Source organism: Gordionus sp. m RMFG-2023, chromosome 1 (assembly GCF_954871325.1).
Source record: "Gordionus sp. m RMFG-2023 chromosome 1, tfGorSpeb1-WG-v2, whole genome shotgun sequence".
Lineage (NCBI taxonomy): Eukaryota > Metazoa > Nematomorpha > Gordioida > Chordodea > Parachordodidae > Gordionus > Gordionus sp. m RMFG-2023.
This window is the reverse complement of record NC_088775.1, coordinates 20,289,370-20,306,428: the sequence shown is the minus strand read 5'-3', so window position 1 is coordinate 20,306,428 and position 17,059 is coordinate 20,289,370. Positions and strand designations below refer to the sequence as shown.

Genomic DNA, 17,059 nt, shown 5'->3' with positions numbered 1-17,059 from the left:
CATTTCATTTTCATTTCATTTTCATTTCATTTTCATTTCATTTTCATTTCATTTCATTTCATTTCATTTCATTTCATTTTCATTTCATTTCATTTTCATTTCATTTCATTTTCATTTCATTTCATTTTCATTTCATTTTCATTTCATTTTCATTTCATTTTCATTTCATTCCCCTCTTCCCTTTTAAATTTCCTTTTTCTTTTTTCTCTTTACTTTCCTTTTAATTTCCTTCTTTTCTTTTTATTTTCCCTTTATTAATCTTTTACCCCCCCCCCCCTTTATTTCCCTTTCTTTACTCTTTTCCCTTTGCCTTCCTTTCTTTTTTTTCCTTTCTTTTGTTTACCTTTTTATTTCTTTTCCCTTGTCTTTCACCCCCTTTTTCTCTTTCCCCTTTCATACCCTTTTCGCATACTCATTCTCCCCATTTTCCAATCCCTTTTCTTAATTTTTTCCCTTTCCCTTTCCTATTTCCTTCATCTTTATTTTTTTTCTTTCCCTTTTACAATTTTTCACTTCTTCTTCTTTCTTTTTTTATTTTCCCTTTCTTCCTTCCATCTCGGCATTAGATTTTTCATTTTTAGAAAAAGTTTAGGCGATCTTGAAAATTAGAAGCCTGTAGCAGTTTAGATTTTTTTATAAGGGCTAAGGGGTCAGTGAGTTTGGCTTCCGTACAAATTGCTTGAATGTTGACGTATTATTCTTCAGCCCGGGTAAGAATACATCTGTATTTCTTCGTCGAAAATGTTGCAATTAATAAAAAAATAAATACTCGTCAAATATATGCGTTTTAGTTGCTACGGAATTTGGGAAATTCTAGTTTGAACATTCCAGAATTTTATTTTCTTTTATTGCCATGATCATCTTTTAGGTATGTTAAGAATAAGATAATTTGAAATAGAAATTTTTTGAATTTTGTTTTTGTTATAAATGAGATTTATATTATATATTATCAATGTTATAAATGTCATACATAGAAATCAATCATATTAATATATATATCAGGTGATTGCCAGTCAATAAAGCCATCCATATTTGTGTATGCTTATTTAAGACTAATTAGTATAGTTTTATACCTATATTACTGATTCCACAAATAAAATAGAAGGAATATATAGTGACCGTCGTAGGCGCCAAATAAATTTTGTTTGATATTAATAACAATGATTCTATTAATAAAATTATTAACAGGAATATATTAGCCATGCTGAAATTAGGGGTAATTTGGAAAAATAAATGTACTCGTCTATTTATATAAAATTCTATTTTTAAAATCAATAAACGAAGCTTATTTATTACTTATTATTTAGATATTGTAAAACTACATTTCATTTAAAAAGTGCTTTTCATTATAAAAATTTGTTCCATATATATAGAAAATTTTTCATAATATTAAGTTACAATATTAACATTTGAATTAATTTAACACAAAGAGTTAATGTAGATTAATAAAAATAACAGTAAAATTTTTTAAGTAAAATGAAATATAAATATAACCTTAGGGTATAAAATATTTGAAACAAAGTATTTAAATTGCTAAAATATATGAATGTAGTAACAAAAAAATTAAGTTTTAGTCTACAAAATAAAAAATGAAAATCAATATACACTATTATCATAAAAAATATTGTCCATAATGTTGCTAATATAAGGTACCGAGTTAGACTTTATATATCACATCTAATTTATAAAAACTACATTAAAATTGTGAATTAGAAATCATGGTTCTGCTTTTATAATATTCTTATCAAAATATATATAGCTATATTATGAGAATTAGTTATTTCCCTTTCTTGTTTAGAAAATATATATATTAAAAATCTAATTTTTAAATTTAAATTAAATTTTGGTATTGCGCAATATATTTTTTAAAATAATCCCTACCAATAATTTTAAATTTCAACTACGACCTAAATATTATAAGAAATGACAAAATTTAAAATTGCTTTTTTAGAGGTATATTGCATTTTCAATATAATCATTTTTAAAATTGACAATAAAGTAATGCGATATTTTGTATTCCAAAGCTATAGTCTTGCATTATCTGTTAAATATTATTAAACAGTTTATAGATATATAAAACGAGAAAATTCTATAAAAATGAATGAAAATAGGACAAATATAACAATTAATTTTAATAACAATGATCTGATGAATATGAAAAGAATTGAAGTCAATAATCATATGATCCCCAAATTGAATTCCAATTATAAACCCACCACATCACCATTTACAGAACAAAAATCTTTATCAAAAACTATGGTATTTTATTTAAGTATTGACTTTTTATTAATAAATTTAAAAGACACCCAGAATATGTGATTATACAAATATATGCAGTTTACAACAGATTTCTCCCAATCCTTTAACAATTGTTGCACGAGTTTTAAGTTTCCCTTCAAATAAATCACTGCAAAATAGTAAATTTAGATGCACCTGAATTGTATGAATTATGTTTTTATTACTAAGAAATATATATTATAAGTAATATTTTAATTATAAAATATTAGATATTATTGTCAATAAGATGGCATCTATAACTACCAAGGAAGATAAAAATCTAACCACTTACATTGCACTTCCTAAAAACTTAATAACAAATCCATTAAGTCTTTCTTTACCTGCTATCACATTAAATAGTTATCAAAATAATATAACACACCAAGAAATATTTAAAAAAAAAACAACCTTTTCAAAAGTAACTCCAATTTTGCCCAAAACAATTGTATCTCAAAAAATGACATCATCTATACACCAAATGCCAATATCCTCTACAACAGTAAACATTGCTAAATACATTAATAAAAAAATAGTGAATTGAATTTATAAGTTTACATTACTAAATTATATTTATGTTAAGATGAACACTAATTTTAAAATTTTCTTTGACTTACTCAATGCATAATTAAATACTTTACTAAGTAGCTTGTAGTCTGTCAATAAGTTTTATAAGCTCCCTAACATAAACAAAAGCATGAGGATTCTCTTCTACTGAAACATGGTCCCAAAACATATTAATTGGAACCCTTCATGGGCCAATCCAACTAAACTCAGCTATGACTGGGACAAATATTTTCTTGGATATTAGATTTAGATGTATTTTAAAATTTATTTGAATTGAATTCAGACTTTAAAATTTTTTTAAAATTTATTTGAATTGAATTCAGACTTTAAAATTTTTTTAAAATTATTTTGTTTTTCTAATTTATCATAGATGTGAACCCTTTGATAAAAAAGTGTTTGGGTTCAGGAATAAAATTTAAAGAGGGGGTTTGAGACTGGGTTTAGGGTTTAGATAACACAAAAAAAATATTGACTCAAAATAAAACAATTTTTTTCCATTTATTTACTTTTTATACTCTAAATAAATATATATACAAAATTTACAAGTAAAAAATATTTTTTATAAATATTTTATTCGCATATCATGTCATCTTCTAAAATATCATGATTTCAAGGCAAATCTGACAATATATCTAAGAAGAAAGTCTACCTTTTACACTGATCTAAAATAAAATCTTTATAATACATCATAAATTATTGTACTTGTGTTGCTGGTATTAGTGTTACAGCTTATTTTGAGAGAATTTTTAAAAACGGCTGACTCAATACTTTATTAGGAAATATATTATGCAAGCCTTAAGATTTTGCTTATGGGTGGCATAACAGTTTGAACATCTATTAACGAAATCTCGAGGTATAGACAATATTTTTCTGGCTACAATATTGAGTTATCCGTTTTTAAAAATCGGCTTAAATCCAGCCATTTAACAACACTAGTCACACCCAATCAAGCCCGATAAAAATTTTGAGAAGGCTTGACACCTATAATTTAAAATTTATTTATACTCACGCCATGCCCCATTCTATCACGCTTAATTTCTAGGCCTTTAGTTAACTGTTTTTCTCAATACTCAAGCCTGTCAATAAATACATAAGCTAAATGAATCTAGCTTATTCATCTAAACATGTTGTTTAGAATCTATAAAGCAGAAATGGATTTAAAGCTATCTGGGGCTCCCATGAAGATTTTTTTAAAATGTTTTTACAATTTAATAATGTGTTATATTGATATATTTTAGATGAGTGCATATAATAAAAATATTCACAATGCAAATTTTCTCCTACGACTGAACACAGACACCAATATGGTTAATGCAATAAAGATGCCACCAAATATCTCACACATGAAAGGTCCATATATTTTATTTAAATATAATAAAGATTTTAATAAAATGGTTGTAATAATAAAATTTCATTTCATTAAATTTTTTGTATATATTTCAATTATAAATATTGATTTGCAAATGACAAAATTATTTTAAAATCGTTAAAGGTCAAATATTTTTTAGCTGGGTTCCCAAGAAGGTATTATTATATTTTGGTGTTTTTAATATGCATTGTTTGGCTGTGGAATGAAAATTATTAATCTATAAAGATTTTATTTAATTTTATAGTTTAATAATTTTAAAAGTTTCTGATGGAAATAAAAATACCTTTGCCATACTAGCCTTTTTCTTCTGACCTGGGATATCACCCCCACCCCAAAGCCCCAAGAAGGTAGTTCTCCTTGAACTATATTCAAATCCAATCTACTTAGCATGGAATCCTCTTATGCTCTCTCTTTTATCACCTTATTTTAATACCCCTATTTTTTCTATTTATTGTTGTGCTTTTTCATAACATAATTTCTTTGATTCATATGATCAATATAACTGGATCCATTTGAGCTAGAGCTTTAAGACATTAATAATGACTAAGTTGGACTCTTTATAACCATCATATAAAGTTCATTCGTTTTCAAGTATGGTGGTTAAAAGTTTACCTGGGAAAAAATCTTCAGGAAAAAAATTTCCCTAAAAATAACTCCCCCCCCCCCACTCAGGAAAATAAATCCCTTGAATTAAAATTTTCACAGAAAATTCCCCATTTTTTTTATATCTTAAAAAAATATATTTTTTTTAGAAAATTGATAAAAAAAAATTCCCATAAATATATCCACGAAAAAAATTATTCAAATAATTTAATTGAAAAATTTTAAGAATCCCATAAATATATCCCCGAAAAAAATTATTCAAATAATTTAATTGAAAAATTTTAAGAAAATTAACAATATAAAAAAAAATTCTGGAAAATATATCCTTGAAAAAGATTTCTCAAATAAAATTGGTAACCAAAATTACAAACAATTAAATGTAATTAATAGTAAACTTGCTAATTTTTAAAATAAAATATTATCAATTATCCCTAAACCATATAGTGTGTAACATTATACATTATCCAGAACCTAGTTTTGGTAAAAATAAACAAAGATCGAGATTTCAAGTTATTAAAATAAAATAAATAATTTTGGTTTGCCTTTAAACATTTTCCCCAACTTAGATATTTATGGGAAAGAATTTTTAAAGGATTATCATGACTGTAAGAAATTTTATAAAAAATTACCTTCATATCATTTTTTTTCCTTTTTAAAAAAATATTTATTTACAATTTTTAGAACTCAGTTTTTTTAAAAAAAATTATGTTAATAATAATTTTCAAGTAGTTTTAAGAAATATATTAGAAAATATAATATCAAAAAATAGTTGGCAACACGAACATTTTTCAATCAGCTGAAAAATAATAAAGATTCGTTTTACATGAATTTTCTCCTCATATTATTGATTCCCGTTTATAAATAGTTATCCTTATAATTTTTCATCTGAGTATTGTAAAAATAACCTATTATTTCATTTTCATCATTATCACCAGAGATGTGAACTCGACAAAAAAAAGGGTACAGGAATAAAATTTAGGATCCAGGGTTTGGGTCCAGGTTCAAGGAACATAAAAAATGACTCAAAATAAGACTTTTTTTCATTCATTTATTATTATACTTCATAATATACATTAAAAATTTAAAAATGAAATAATTTATATTTTAAATGTTTTATTCAATCGCATAATCATAATATCTTCTAAAATATCATCCTTAAGATTTCCACGTAAATTAGACAATATATATTTCAAAGATGAAAATCCACATTTCACATTTACCTAAAATAGATAGCTATCTTTATAATATATAAATTATTGTACTTGTGTCACCGGTACAGCCATGATGATTAGACAAGATATATGATTCGATATATTGAAGAATTTTCTTCCATTTATATCCTTATTTATTTTCTTAAATTCTGAGAGTTTTTTTTAAAGATGTAATAGGCATTTTTTGTTCTTCCTTATCTGATGATAATTTGATTTTTTTCCCTATCTAAAAGTAAAATTTCAATTATCAATGTGCTATCATTATCATTTTTATCACTATAACCAGTAGGTATAGTCGTAGCCTCCAATATGTTGTAAATAATGGAGTTTTGCATATGTCATAAATCCTAAAGATCGTCTTTAGCTATTTGTTTTGCTCATTACTCAATAAAGCTTCATATCGAGGGTCTAGATATTTAGAAGCATATAAAACACTATTTTGCAAATCTCAAATTTTCATGTTTTCTAATATTTTTTATGAAAAGGACTAGTAAATCTTAAATCCAATTGGCATCTAATCCATATCCATAAAAATCAGATAAACATTATTGTGATCTTAATATTGTTATTTTTAAAGGAATTAATACACTAATAAGGTACTTTATTTGGCACCAATCATCTTTCGACAAAACGAATTTACATGCTACTATAATAAAATCAGTAAAGAAATCTTTCAAACTTAATAATCGTTCTGGCATGATACAAACTGAGGACCAACGTGTTGTACAATCTAATATTGCCATTGACCCTTTCATTGATTTTAATATTCTTGTAATTGTGGGAGTTCTTAAATATTTTGCAACATCCCTTGCTTTATCAATGATAGTTTTAAAGTGAATATTTTTAAGGCAATCAATAATAGCCAATTCTGGAGTATGGGCTGCACATCTGATGCAATATATATTTGTGGATAAATCTTTTATTATTTCTTGTAAATTATTTTCATTTATGTCTTCATAATTATCATCATCATCGTCTATATCATCCATCTCTTCCAGTGAGCTTTCATTTAATAATTTAATTGATTTTATAAGATTAGCACCATTATCCTTAGTAATAGGAATATTAAATTTATTTAATGTTTCTAATATTATTTTTTTTATATATTCAGAAGTTGCACTCTCTTTAATCTCCTTCATAGCTAAATTTCTTAATTATTATTCCCTTTTATATACTGTATATTTATTCCTAGAATATTTCTCCCAAATCTTTTGGCAGAATCAATTCTTAATAAAATTAATTTATTGTTTCTTTTATTATTTTTGCTTTTATTTTTTACGATTCATTAACCACTACGTCTTTAATTTTCAAACGGTTAATTGATATTCCAATTGCCTTATTAATAGGATCAATAATTTTTTTAACCACAATCCTCAATAATATTGAAAGGTCTTCCATTTATAACTAACTCAACCAAAGCATTCATTAAATTCTCCTCAGACATTACAATATGAATGCTTTTTTAAAGCATTTTCAATATTATTTTCATCCTTCTTTACTATACTGACAGTAGACCTTGTAACTGTCTTCTTCCAAAAATTTGGTTTTTCCTCAAAAATTATAGAATGATGTCTTCTTAAATGTTTTTCGAGGTTAGTATTGTGTAAACCTTTTGTAGCTATGTGGCAGGTTTTGCACTCAGAATCCCCTTTAGTTGCATTATAATACTCTAACAAAATATCTTTTATTATCATACTAAAAAATAAATAAACAAAATTATTAAAAGTAGTTCAAACTGTATAAACATTTATTTATAGAAAATTATTTTATAAATTTAATTTTTGTAATTTAAAATTTTGTGTAGGCTATGTCCTAAATTAAAAAAAAATTACTCAAAAGTTTTGTGAGATGCACAACTTTCGTGAGTTTTGAGAGATACGAAATATGTCCCGAATCATACATTTATTTTCAATTTAAAATATATAAAATGTTTGATGTGAATGATTTACTAATTCTTATTTTATATTTGAAGATACGACTAAATGTAGAAAATGCATAGATTTTTAAAAGGCTGGTATATATCATATTTATATTATATATATTACAAATTTCGTCAGATGTACATTCTTATAAATTTGGAGTCTATAGACACCACTATAGTTAAACATAAAACTATCAGTATGAAGCATCGCCTCTATATAACACTCATGATGAATATTTTTTTATATAAATAATCAGAATATATTTAAAGATATTTGACAGCTGGTATGAGCTTTAGAAAAATAGCATTATATGCAAAGATTGGCAAAACATCAGTAAACATTATTGTCACATCAACATGTAGGTTAATGGGTAGGTCTTCAATCCAAGCATCTCTGTTTACCAACAGTTGAACAGATGCTTGAAATATCAGCAGATTACTTCAGGAAATCAAGTTTTCCTATAATGGATGCTATATTGTTCGAAAACATGTAAAAATAAAACAACCTACAAATAGTGGATCCACATTTTTTAATTATAAAAAATTTAATTCCATTGTGATTCAAGGTGTTTCAAAAGACAAATCTAGGTAATTATATATTTACTAAATTTTAATTTTTTTCTAGATTCATGTTAATTGAGGTTGGTTTTCCTGGATTTATCTCAGGTAAAAGCATCTTTACAAAGAGCTTATTTTATGAAGGAATGATCAATAAAATCATCAAGATACCCAATCCAAGTTTTTTTACCTTCAACAGGTAAATTATCACCATAAGTAATTGTGGGAGGTGATGCATATCCTTTAATGAATTTTATAGTGAAACCATCCATATAAAACAAATTTAAATGATCAAATTTTAATAAAAAATTTTCTACAGCAAGAGTATCAGTAGAGAGATGTCTTGGCATTATGAGTGCCAAATTTAGACACTTATATAAATTCTTAGAAACTGATATTACTAATACTATACAAATAGTTAAGGCTGACTGCCCATTACACAATCTTATTATTGATATTAAAGGCAATCATTGAACATCAATAAATTATGAAGAATAGCCAACTCCAAATACCCAATCTCAGTTCCAGCGATAAGAAACATTTAACTTATATTAATTTTGTATTATTAAGCCATATATGTAAAATTTTTATATACATCTATTTTTTAATTACCACTACCACCTTATTAACTAATTCCCATCTTAATTTTATTTTAATTTTTTATAATGTCATTTCATTTATTATTTCCTATGAATGTTTTATTATTTATGATAAATTTATCAAAGTTATAACATTTATTTATAAATATTCAATAAAAAATGCAAAAAAAGTGTTGTTTTGATTATATAGTATAAGTGAGTGATTTGTTAATTTAAGGAAGAAGACTGCTAAAATGACTTAATTCAAATAAAATTACAAACTTATAAAAATTAAAATTTTTATTATAAATTTATTATGAAAATATACAAAATATGTATAAAAAATTATGTATATGGTGTATGGAGCTATAATTTCAGAAAATTTCATCTTGAAATCAAATGCTTGTTTGCTTGTCTTGGAATTGTATTTGCTCTGGAGGGATTTGAAAAATCCCATGAGATGATGCTTATCATCATCATGAGAAATTTTTGAAACTAAATCTATTTCAAAAATAAATAATTATTTTATATAAAAGATATACCTCCATCTTTTCAGCTTAATATATTTTAGATTTAGATGTTTCTTAATTTTTTCTTTTTGAGGTAGAAGGTATTAAATTAATAATATATATATAATAAATATTTAACTTCTAAAATTTCATTCTCAGAAATATCTATTTCTATAGATTAACAGGATTTACAATATCATTTAACAGATTCTCTGTGTTTGGCTCAGTATCCTAAAATATAGATTTATATGGTTCTAATCTCATGTTATAATACTTGTGGTGATATTTGTATATTAATAGCATCCTTAGATTGTTTCAAAATGAAACTTGCTTCAGAATGCTTACATATATCTCTCACATTTTCTTTTAGCCAGTAATAGTCTTCAACAAATTTCAGGTGTTTACTGTTTATCATAGCAGCACCTGAACCTAAAATATAAAATAATATTTATATATACTATTAATATAAAACCTGATTTCTAAGAAATTGCATAGTATTTGTTGAATTTGGAAATGCAACAAACTTTTCTTTATTTGTTTATAATTCTAACCAATCTCTTCTTATTTGACTTTACTAGCTGCTGTATCTCTATATTTTTTTGTGATCTAATATTTTCCATGAGTTGATATTCATTTGCCATTTTTATTCATGCAAATTACAAAAGTTTAATGATAAAAAGATTAAAGTTTTACGAATCTTAAAAGTTTTAAGAATCACGTAATTGGGGCTGTTAATCGAGATTGACTTTTTAAATTTTGTTTAACTTATATTGTTTTTATTTTAAACATGTTAGCCTTTAACTATGTATTTACTTAGACGAAATACATAGTTAAAGCTAACATAAAATAAAAACAATTTAAGTTAAACAAAATTTAAAAAGTCAATTCTAAAACTAAAAATAAATATAAAATAAGGATATATGTATTATAAAAAAACAATTTAAACGAAATACATAGTTAAAGGCTAACATGTTTAAAATAAAAACAATTTAAGTTAAACAAAATTTAAAAAGTCAATCTCGATTAACAGGGGCGAAATAGAAGCCAATATATTAATTTTCCATTAAAAATGGCTTCAATTTGATTCGCGCAAATTGCGCGATTTAATTTTTTGATATTTAGGACATAGCCTTAAAAGTATAGATGATTAATTTTTTGATTTGTTGATTAGAATATAATTAATAACTTATAATAAAAAGATATACAGTGTTGTGATGATTTAATGAAACATATTGACGATTAAATTCAAACCCATTCATATAAAATTATAATATTTGCAATTAAAATAAGAATAGGAATAATAAAAGAAATTTCAATAATGCTTTGTCTATATTTAACAATAGGAATAATAAAAGAAATTTCAATAATGCTTTGTCTATATTTTAATTATTTTTGCAAATATTATAATTTTATATGAATGGGTTTGAATTTAATCGTCAATATGTTTCATTAAATCATCACAACACTTTAATTGCTAAACACTTCCAATTTTGATTAATTTAAATTTACTGCTCAAAAAATCTTAGCCTTGATATTGTTTATAAAATAATATTGTTTAATTTATACTACAAAATAATCCCTTAATAAAATTATTATAAAACAAGTAAACAAAGTATTTCTATTATATAGCATATTAATAAATTAGCCTTTAATATTAAAATATTATTACTTGCACACAAAATAATTCCCAATATTTCACTTTCAAATCAAAATAATCAAAGTATTTCAATTATTAGAGCACATTAATAAATTATCATTTAAATTAATATATTATAAATTGCACTACAAAATAATTCACTTTCAAAATATTCAACGTATTTCTATACCATAGCCTATTAATGAATTTACACAATAAAATATTATTACCTACGCTAGAAAATAATTTACGATATCAATCTCTAAATAAAATGGAAGTCCAGGAAGAAAGTGAAAGAAAAACGCGAAGATAAAATAAATGATTTCAAGAAAAAAAGTTAATAAAATAGAAATTTTTTTTATATTTATTAAAAAAATTTTTTTATGACACCTAGAATCCTTGAACCCTTCACTTTTAAAAAGGGTCCGGGTTCGGGTACACCCAAGATACTAGGGTTCTGGAAGGTTTCGGGTCTGGGTTCACATCCCAGGTTATCACTCCATCTTATTTTGTTGTAATATTTTTTTTTCAAAATGTCAAAAATCTATTTGAATACTTTATATGCTATAGCTGCTAAATTATATAAAGGTTGCCACCAGATTTATCGAGTTTCTTATTTTAAAATTTATTTAATCGCTCAGAATTAAAACTTAAATACTAAAAATGAGCCTCAGCCATTGAGAATAAATACTCGGCTGTGTCCTAGGTAGACTAAATACTGAATAGCCAAAAAAAACAAAAGTGTAAAAAAACGAGAATAAAATACGAAAAATAACAATTAAGTTTCCAAATTAAGCCACCCAGGACACAGTCTCAACTCTCAGAAAATTATTCAATGCTCGAAATTATTTTTCAATGCTCAGATATAAAATTGAATTGCTAAAAAATCGGATTCAGTTTAAATGATAAATCACTCAAAAAATATATGAAACAATAAATATTTTTTTCTTAGTACTATTGATTTTAAGAAAATAGTCACTATTTGCAATTATTGATTCCGCGCTTTCTCCCTGATATTCACATCCCTTTAATAAATTCGCGATATATGATTCGCAAAATAGTTTTCGCGATTTGTGTTTCTTCTTTGCTATAAAAATGTCCGCTATTATTATTCACGATAAAAGTTCGCTGTTATATATTCGCTCTAAAGGGTCTTGGTAACGGGTTTGCTTTGAAAAATTATCGATATGGTCTTCGCTGAATAGCATTTGCAAATATGGATTCGTGACAAAAGTTTCTTTATAAAATCAATTCGCTTTAATAAACTTTTGCGAAAATATGTTTTATGATAAAAGTCGTTGTCTTAATGGTTTGTTAAATTTAAAACTATTGAAGTTTGAAAAAAATCTTGAGAAATTTTTTGAGCAAAAAAATTTTTTTTTTTTAAAAAAAGTGATATTTTTATGCATATGCAAAATATTTAATTATTTATAATATAACTTTTATAAAATATATTTGGAATTTTTAGGTAAAATTTGATAATCAAAGGATCATAAAATACAAAAACGATGTTTATATATTTACTTATTTTCTTAAAATTAAAAATAATATTTATAACAATTATCATTTTTTAACTTTCATTTTCACTGAAATCATAATATAACATTTATATTTATAATATTTATTCGTACTAATTTGCTAAATTTGAAAAAAAATAATAGTACATCTTCTTTGAAGATAATTTTTGAGAAAGTCAAAAAAAATACATATTATAAAATAATTAACCTTTTATTTCGCTAAGCCTTTTTTAAAAAATTAGTTTTATATTTTATCTATAGTTTTACTTTCCATGAATTTTACTAAATAACGTATAATAATCACAATTTGTATATTAAATATCGGCCCCGATTTGGGCTCTTAAAAAATATTAGATCGCCCGATAATTTTTTAAAATTTAACCGACCTATATATTTTTATTTTTATACACATTTTTTTTTATTTTTGATATTCATTTTCTCGAAATAAATCTTCATAACTCCCATAAAAAGTCTCTTATAAAATAAAAATGTTAAATGTTTTATACATTTTTTAACGATAAAAGTAGTTAAAGTATATTAATAAACTAATATTAAAAAAATTGCCCAAAATTTTATGTATATTTATTTTTCATATATTCCATTGTTTTTATTAAGAAAGAACTTATTATATTAAAATTTAAATTTGATTAATTACGTGATATGTGATTTCAGTGTTAAGCCCTCTAGTGTTGACAAGCAGAGCTATGCTAAGTTTTCCTCATAATCCATTAAACTGGATATTTAATTTATGGGGAAGAAAAAATAGGGAGCCCTCCAAACGGGCTAGTCACATTTGTACGCGTATATTCCTAGGACAATTACTTAAGCTTTTGTTGGCTGATTAAAAAAGAGACTGGGCAAAAGAACACAGCCCACACCTAAAAATTGAATAAAATTTTTAAAATTATTTTAAGACGAAGGGTGGTGGCGAGTTGAATTTAATTTTAAATCACTATAAGACTATGTTAATGAGTAAATATTGTTGGACTGATATACTAATCCAGCCACGCGACGATAACTGGGGATTTCATAGTTGATTCGGAGAGTATTAAGGTGGTGTAGAACAAATACCTTGGTGTCATACTCGACAATAAAGGTTGATTCAAAGAAGAGTTGAATATTAGAATACAATGCTAGAACGCTTTCTATAAATTCTTTAAATTACGAAAAACGAGAGAGTCTACGGTTTTCACAAGGCTAAAAAATTTTAATTACAGTTATCCCCATTCTATTATACGGAGGAAAGACATGGGAGATTAACAAGACAGAAAACAGGAAAATGCATACCTTCATAATCAAATGTCTGAGAATCATAAATGGGGTTTAACCCAAGAGTTATATCAGACGCTCTAGAAGGTATCCAGACATACCCCGGTATGTTTTACCCTCAAGAAGAGAAGAATTCACTTTCTCCCCCATATTATCAGAAATTCCAATAGTAATCTTGTATATGACGCGCTGACGTGTGTGTAAATATTGTTGGGCTGGAATACTGACATGTATCATTTGAGGTAGCTTAATCTGACCTTGAGCAGCTTCTTTATTGATTTCTTGTTTTTGTTCAATCGAATGAATTGTTTCATGTTAATGTTTATGTGTGATGTCCTTCATCACTCGATGGAACCACAGCGTTTTGTACTTGCTGTATGTTTTCCCATTAAAAGAATAGGCTATATGGTAAGATTGTCGTTTTATCGAAATTAATAACCAGTCCTATCTTGCGGCTGCATGTTGAGGGTATAAATAAATTGTGCGTATCCTCCTGATTCTTAGTCAAAATAACAATATCATCCGCATACAATCATTTTGTTGGGTGTTGTTGGAACTAAGTTTCAGAAAGTTCGTCGTCGCTAGTGTATCATTCATTACCTTGTTTATCGTAATGTTGAAGAGGATAGGTGAGGGAACTTAAGCCTGTTTGACCACTTTTTTAATTCTGAAATAGGGTGATACCTTGTTATTTAGTTCAAACGAAGCAAATAGATTGCCGTAGTTATGTGTAATGTCCTCTAATAAAATGCCCCATAAGGCATATAATGGTTTATGCCATCGAATGCTCTCCTAAAGTCTATGAAGGTGAAAAAAACGTATTTGTCATTTTGTATTATTATTTTGAGAGCCAAGATTGGTACCAAAATGTTTTTTCCTAGGCGATATGCACAAATATATTTCGAAAAATGACTTTACCTCATTGAAATAAATATTGGATCGGTCAAAAATTGTGGATTGGTGCAGCCCTAATCACAATAATTTGTAATTAAAATTTATGTAAATTGAGTTTTTTTTTATTGAAAATGAACTAGAATTGATTCACATATTCAAATAATTTTTTCTAGTAAACTGGTATAAATTTGATAATTTTAGCTAGATTTTTTTTTAAAAATGACTAGTACCGAATGTAATAAATATAAATTATTTTAATTAACCATTACAGTAGTTTGATAAAATTGAGTTAGTCTAAAAGATTTGAATTAAAAATTAAACTAGTTTATTATTTACATTTAAAATTTTACATACATTAGTTATTTTTAATATAATAATACCAAATTTATATGAACAGACAATGCAAATATAAATATTGGTTCTACACTTTTGACAACGGACCTGAACATATTAGGTATCATACAATTATTTAACATAGTTTATTTTGTTTATTTAGAGAGTATCCCAGTAGCCAAAAGTCTACTACAGTCTAAACCATATGTGTCTATTCTCCCTAATATACAACATACTCGAGCTGAACCAGTTACATCTAACGTAATTTACAACAATGGGTCTGGTGTGATGACGAATAATATAGATAATCCTCATGCTATTATAAGTAACATAGGGTTAGAACTAAATGGACGCTACTATGTTATAAAAACCAATCCTATTAACAGCCAAACGCCCATATTTTTGAGCCCTATAACTTCAACAAACGCTGATTCCAACATAATTAAAAATTCTAGCACCGTTATATTAAGTAACAATGTAAATACTGAGGCCTTTAGATCAAACTTCTCTTTGAACCAATCCTTTGACAAAGAACCCATATTTTATAATTCTCAAGGTTCAAATTACATTAAACTTATCACGAATAGCTCGAATATTTTAACTTCCAATGCAACTCATTTGATGATGCCTCATGAAAATAGTATGTCAAATCTAACTTCTCAATCTTCAGTCTTGTTATCACCTACCGCATTAGCAAATATATCTACTCTAAAGTGAGAATTAATAAAATTTATAACTAATTTCAAATACTATTAATATATGAATAAGAATGTATCATTAAATACATATTTTATTTTATTAGCGATCCAACAAATGCTCTCAGAGGTAAGAAAAGATGCAATTGTACAAAATCACAATGTTTAAAACTGTAAGTTATTCTATTCTATTATAAATTTATATACTCATTAATAGTTTGTTATTTATTCATAATTTATTTTAAAAAATATTTTATCTATAGTTATTGTGAATGTTTTGCTAGCGGGGAGTTTTGCAGCAATTGTAATTGTAATAATTGTAATAACACTCTGGAAAATGAAGACGATCGAAAAAAAGCTATCAAATCTATTTTAGAGAGAAATCCTTTAGCATTTCATCCGAAAATAGGTTGATAATATTTGTTAAATTGCGTATTTTATTTTTAGACATAAAAAATGTTTTGAGATTTAAAATTCTGTTTATTATCTAAAAAAATTTTAATAAAATGCTAAATAGTGCTTTTACTTATTCCACTCATTCAGATTTCATATTAGATTAAAATTTTGTTCTGTTCAAAAAATTTATGTCTCGTTTTAACCACCTTTCTTAAATATTTTTGAATATCGGCACTATGTGACAAAATCGTCTCTTTTAAACAGGGATGCCAACCCTGCAAAATTTTTGCCCTGGTTCGGTTTAAGATAAAAAAAATAGGTGGGTTTGGTTCCGGGTTCAGTCGGATTTAAGAATTTTTTTAATGATAAAAAAAAATTCTATATTTAAATCATAATTAAAAAACTAGAAATAAATTTTTTTATTTTATTTATTTGCAAAATATAGTTAAAAATGCAAAACATAGTCATGTATCAATTTTAAAAATTTTATTTAGACGTATTAGCATAATATCTTCCAAGAGTTGTTCACTCATCATCGATCTATATGGTGAAAGAATAAATTTCAAATGTGAAAAAGATCTTTCAATGTGAAAATATGATAAATTAACTTGAATTGCAGAAACAGCAAATAAGATTCTGGATAAAATATATAATTCAGGGTGCTCCAACTTAGCAAACTCCCCAAAATGCAAAATATTTTTCTTCTTATCTAATCTTATAAAATCGCTA

General features: G+C 25.4%; 1 protein-coding gene across 3 annotated transcripts in view; it reads left to right on the top strand.

The window, feature by feature from the left end:
* The first annotated feature begins 1,906 nt into the window (after window positions 1-1,906).
* The window catches only part of LOC135931453 (uncharacterized), a 30,497-nt gene continuing 15,344 nt past the window's right edge, over window positions 1,907-17,059 (top strand). Inside the window, exons 1-9 of one of the 3 annotated variants that reach the window (XM_065468578.1) lie at window positions 1,907-1,953; window positions 2,063-2,259; window positions 2,303-2,417; window positions 2,697-2,776; window positions 4,080-4,191; window positions 15,304-15,360; window positions 15,403-15,952; window positions 16,042-16,107; window positions 16,198-16,343. In XM_065468578.1, the coding sequence (XP_065324650.1) occupies window positions 2,098-2,259; window positions 2,303-2,417; window positions 2,697-2,776; window positions 4,080-4,191; window positions 15,304-15,360; window positions 15,403-15,952; window positions 16,042-16,107; window positions 16,198-16,343 (1,288 nt within the window). In that variant the 5' untranslated portion in view covers window positions 1,907-1,953; window positions 2,063-2,097. Of the gene's footprint in view, window positions 1,954-2,062; window positions 2,260-2,302; window positions 2,418-2,507; window positions 2,777-4,079; window positions 4,192-15,303; window positions 15,361-15,402; window positions 15,953-16,041; window positions 16,108-16,197; window positions 16,344-17,059 lie in introns of all 3 variants that reach the window. The other 2 variants (XM_065468576.1, XM_065468577.1) reach the window with 2 other exon arrangements.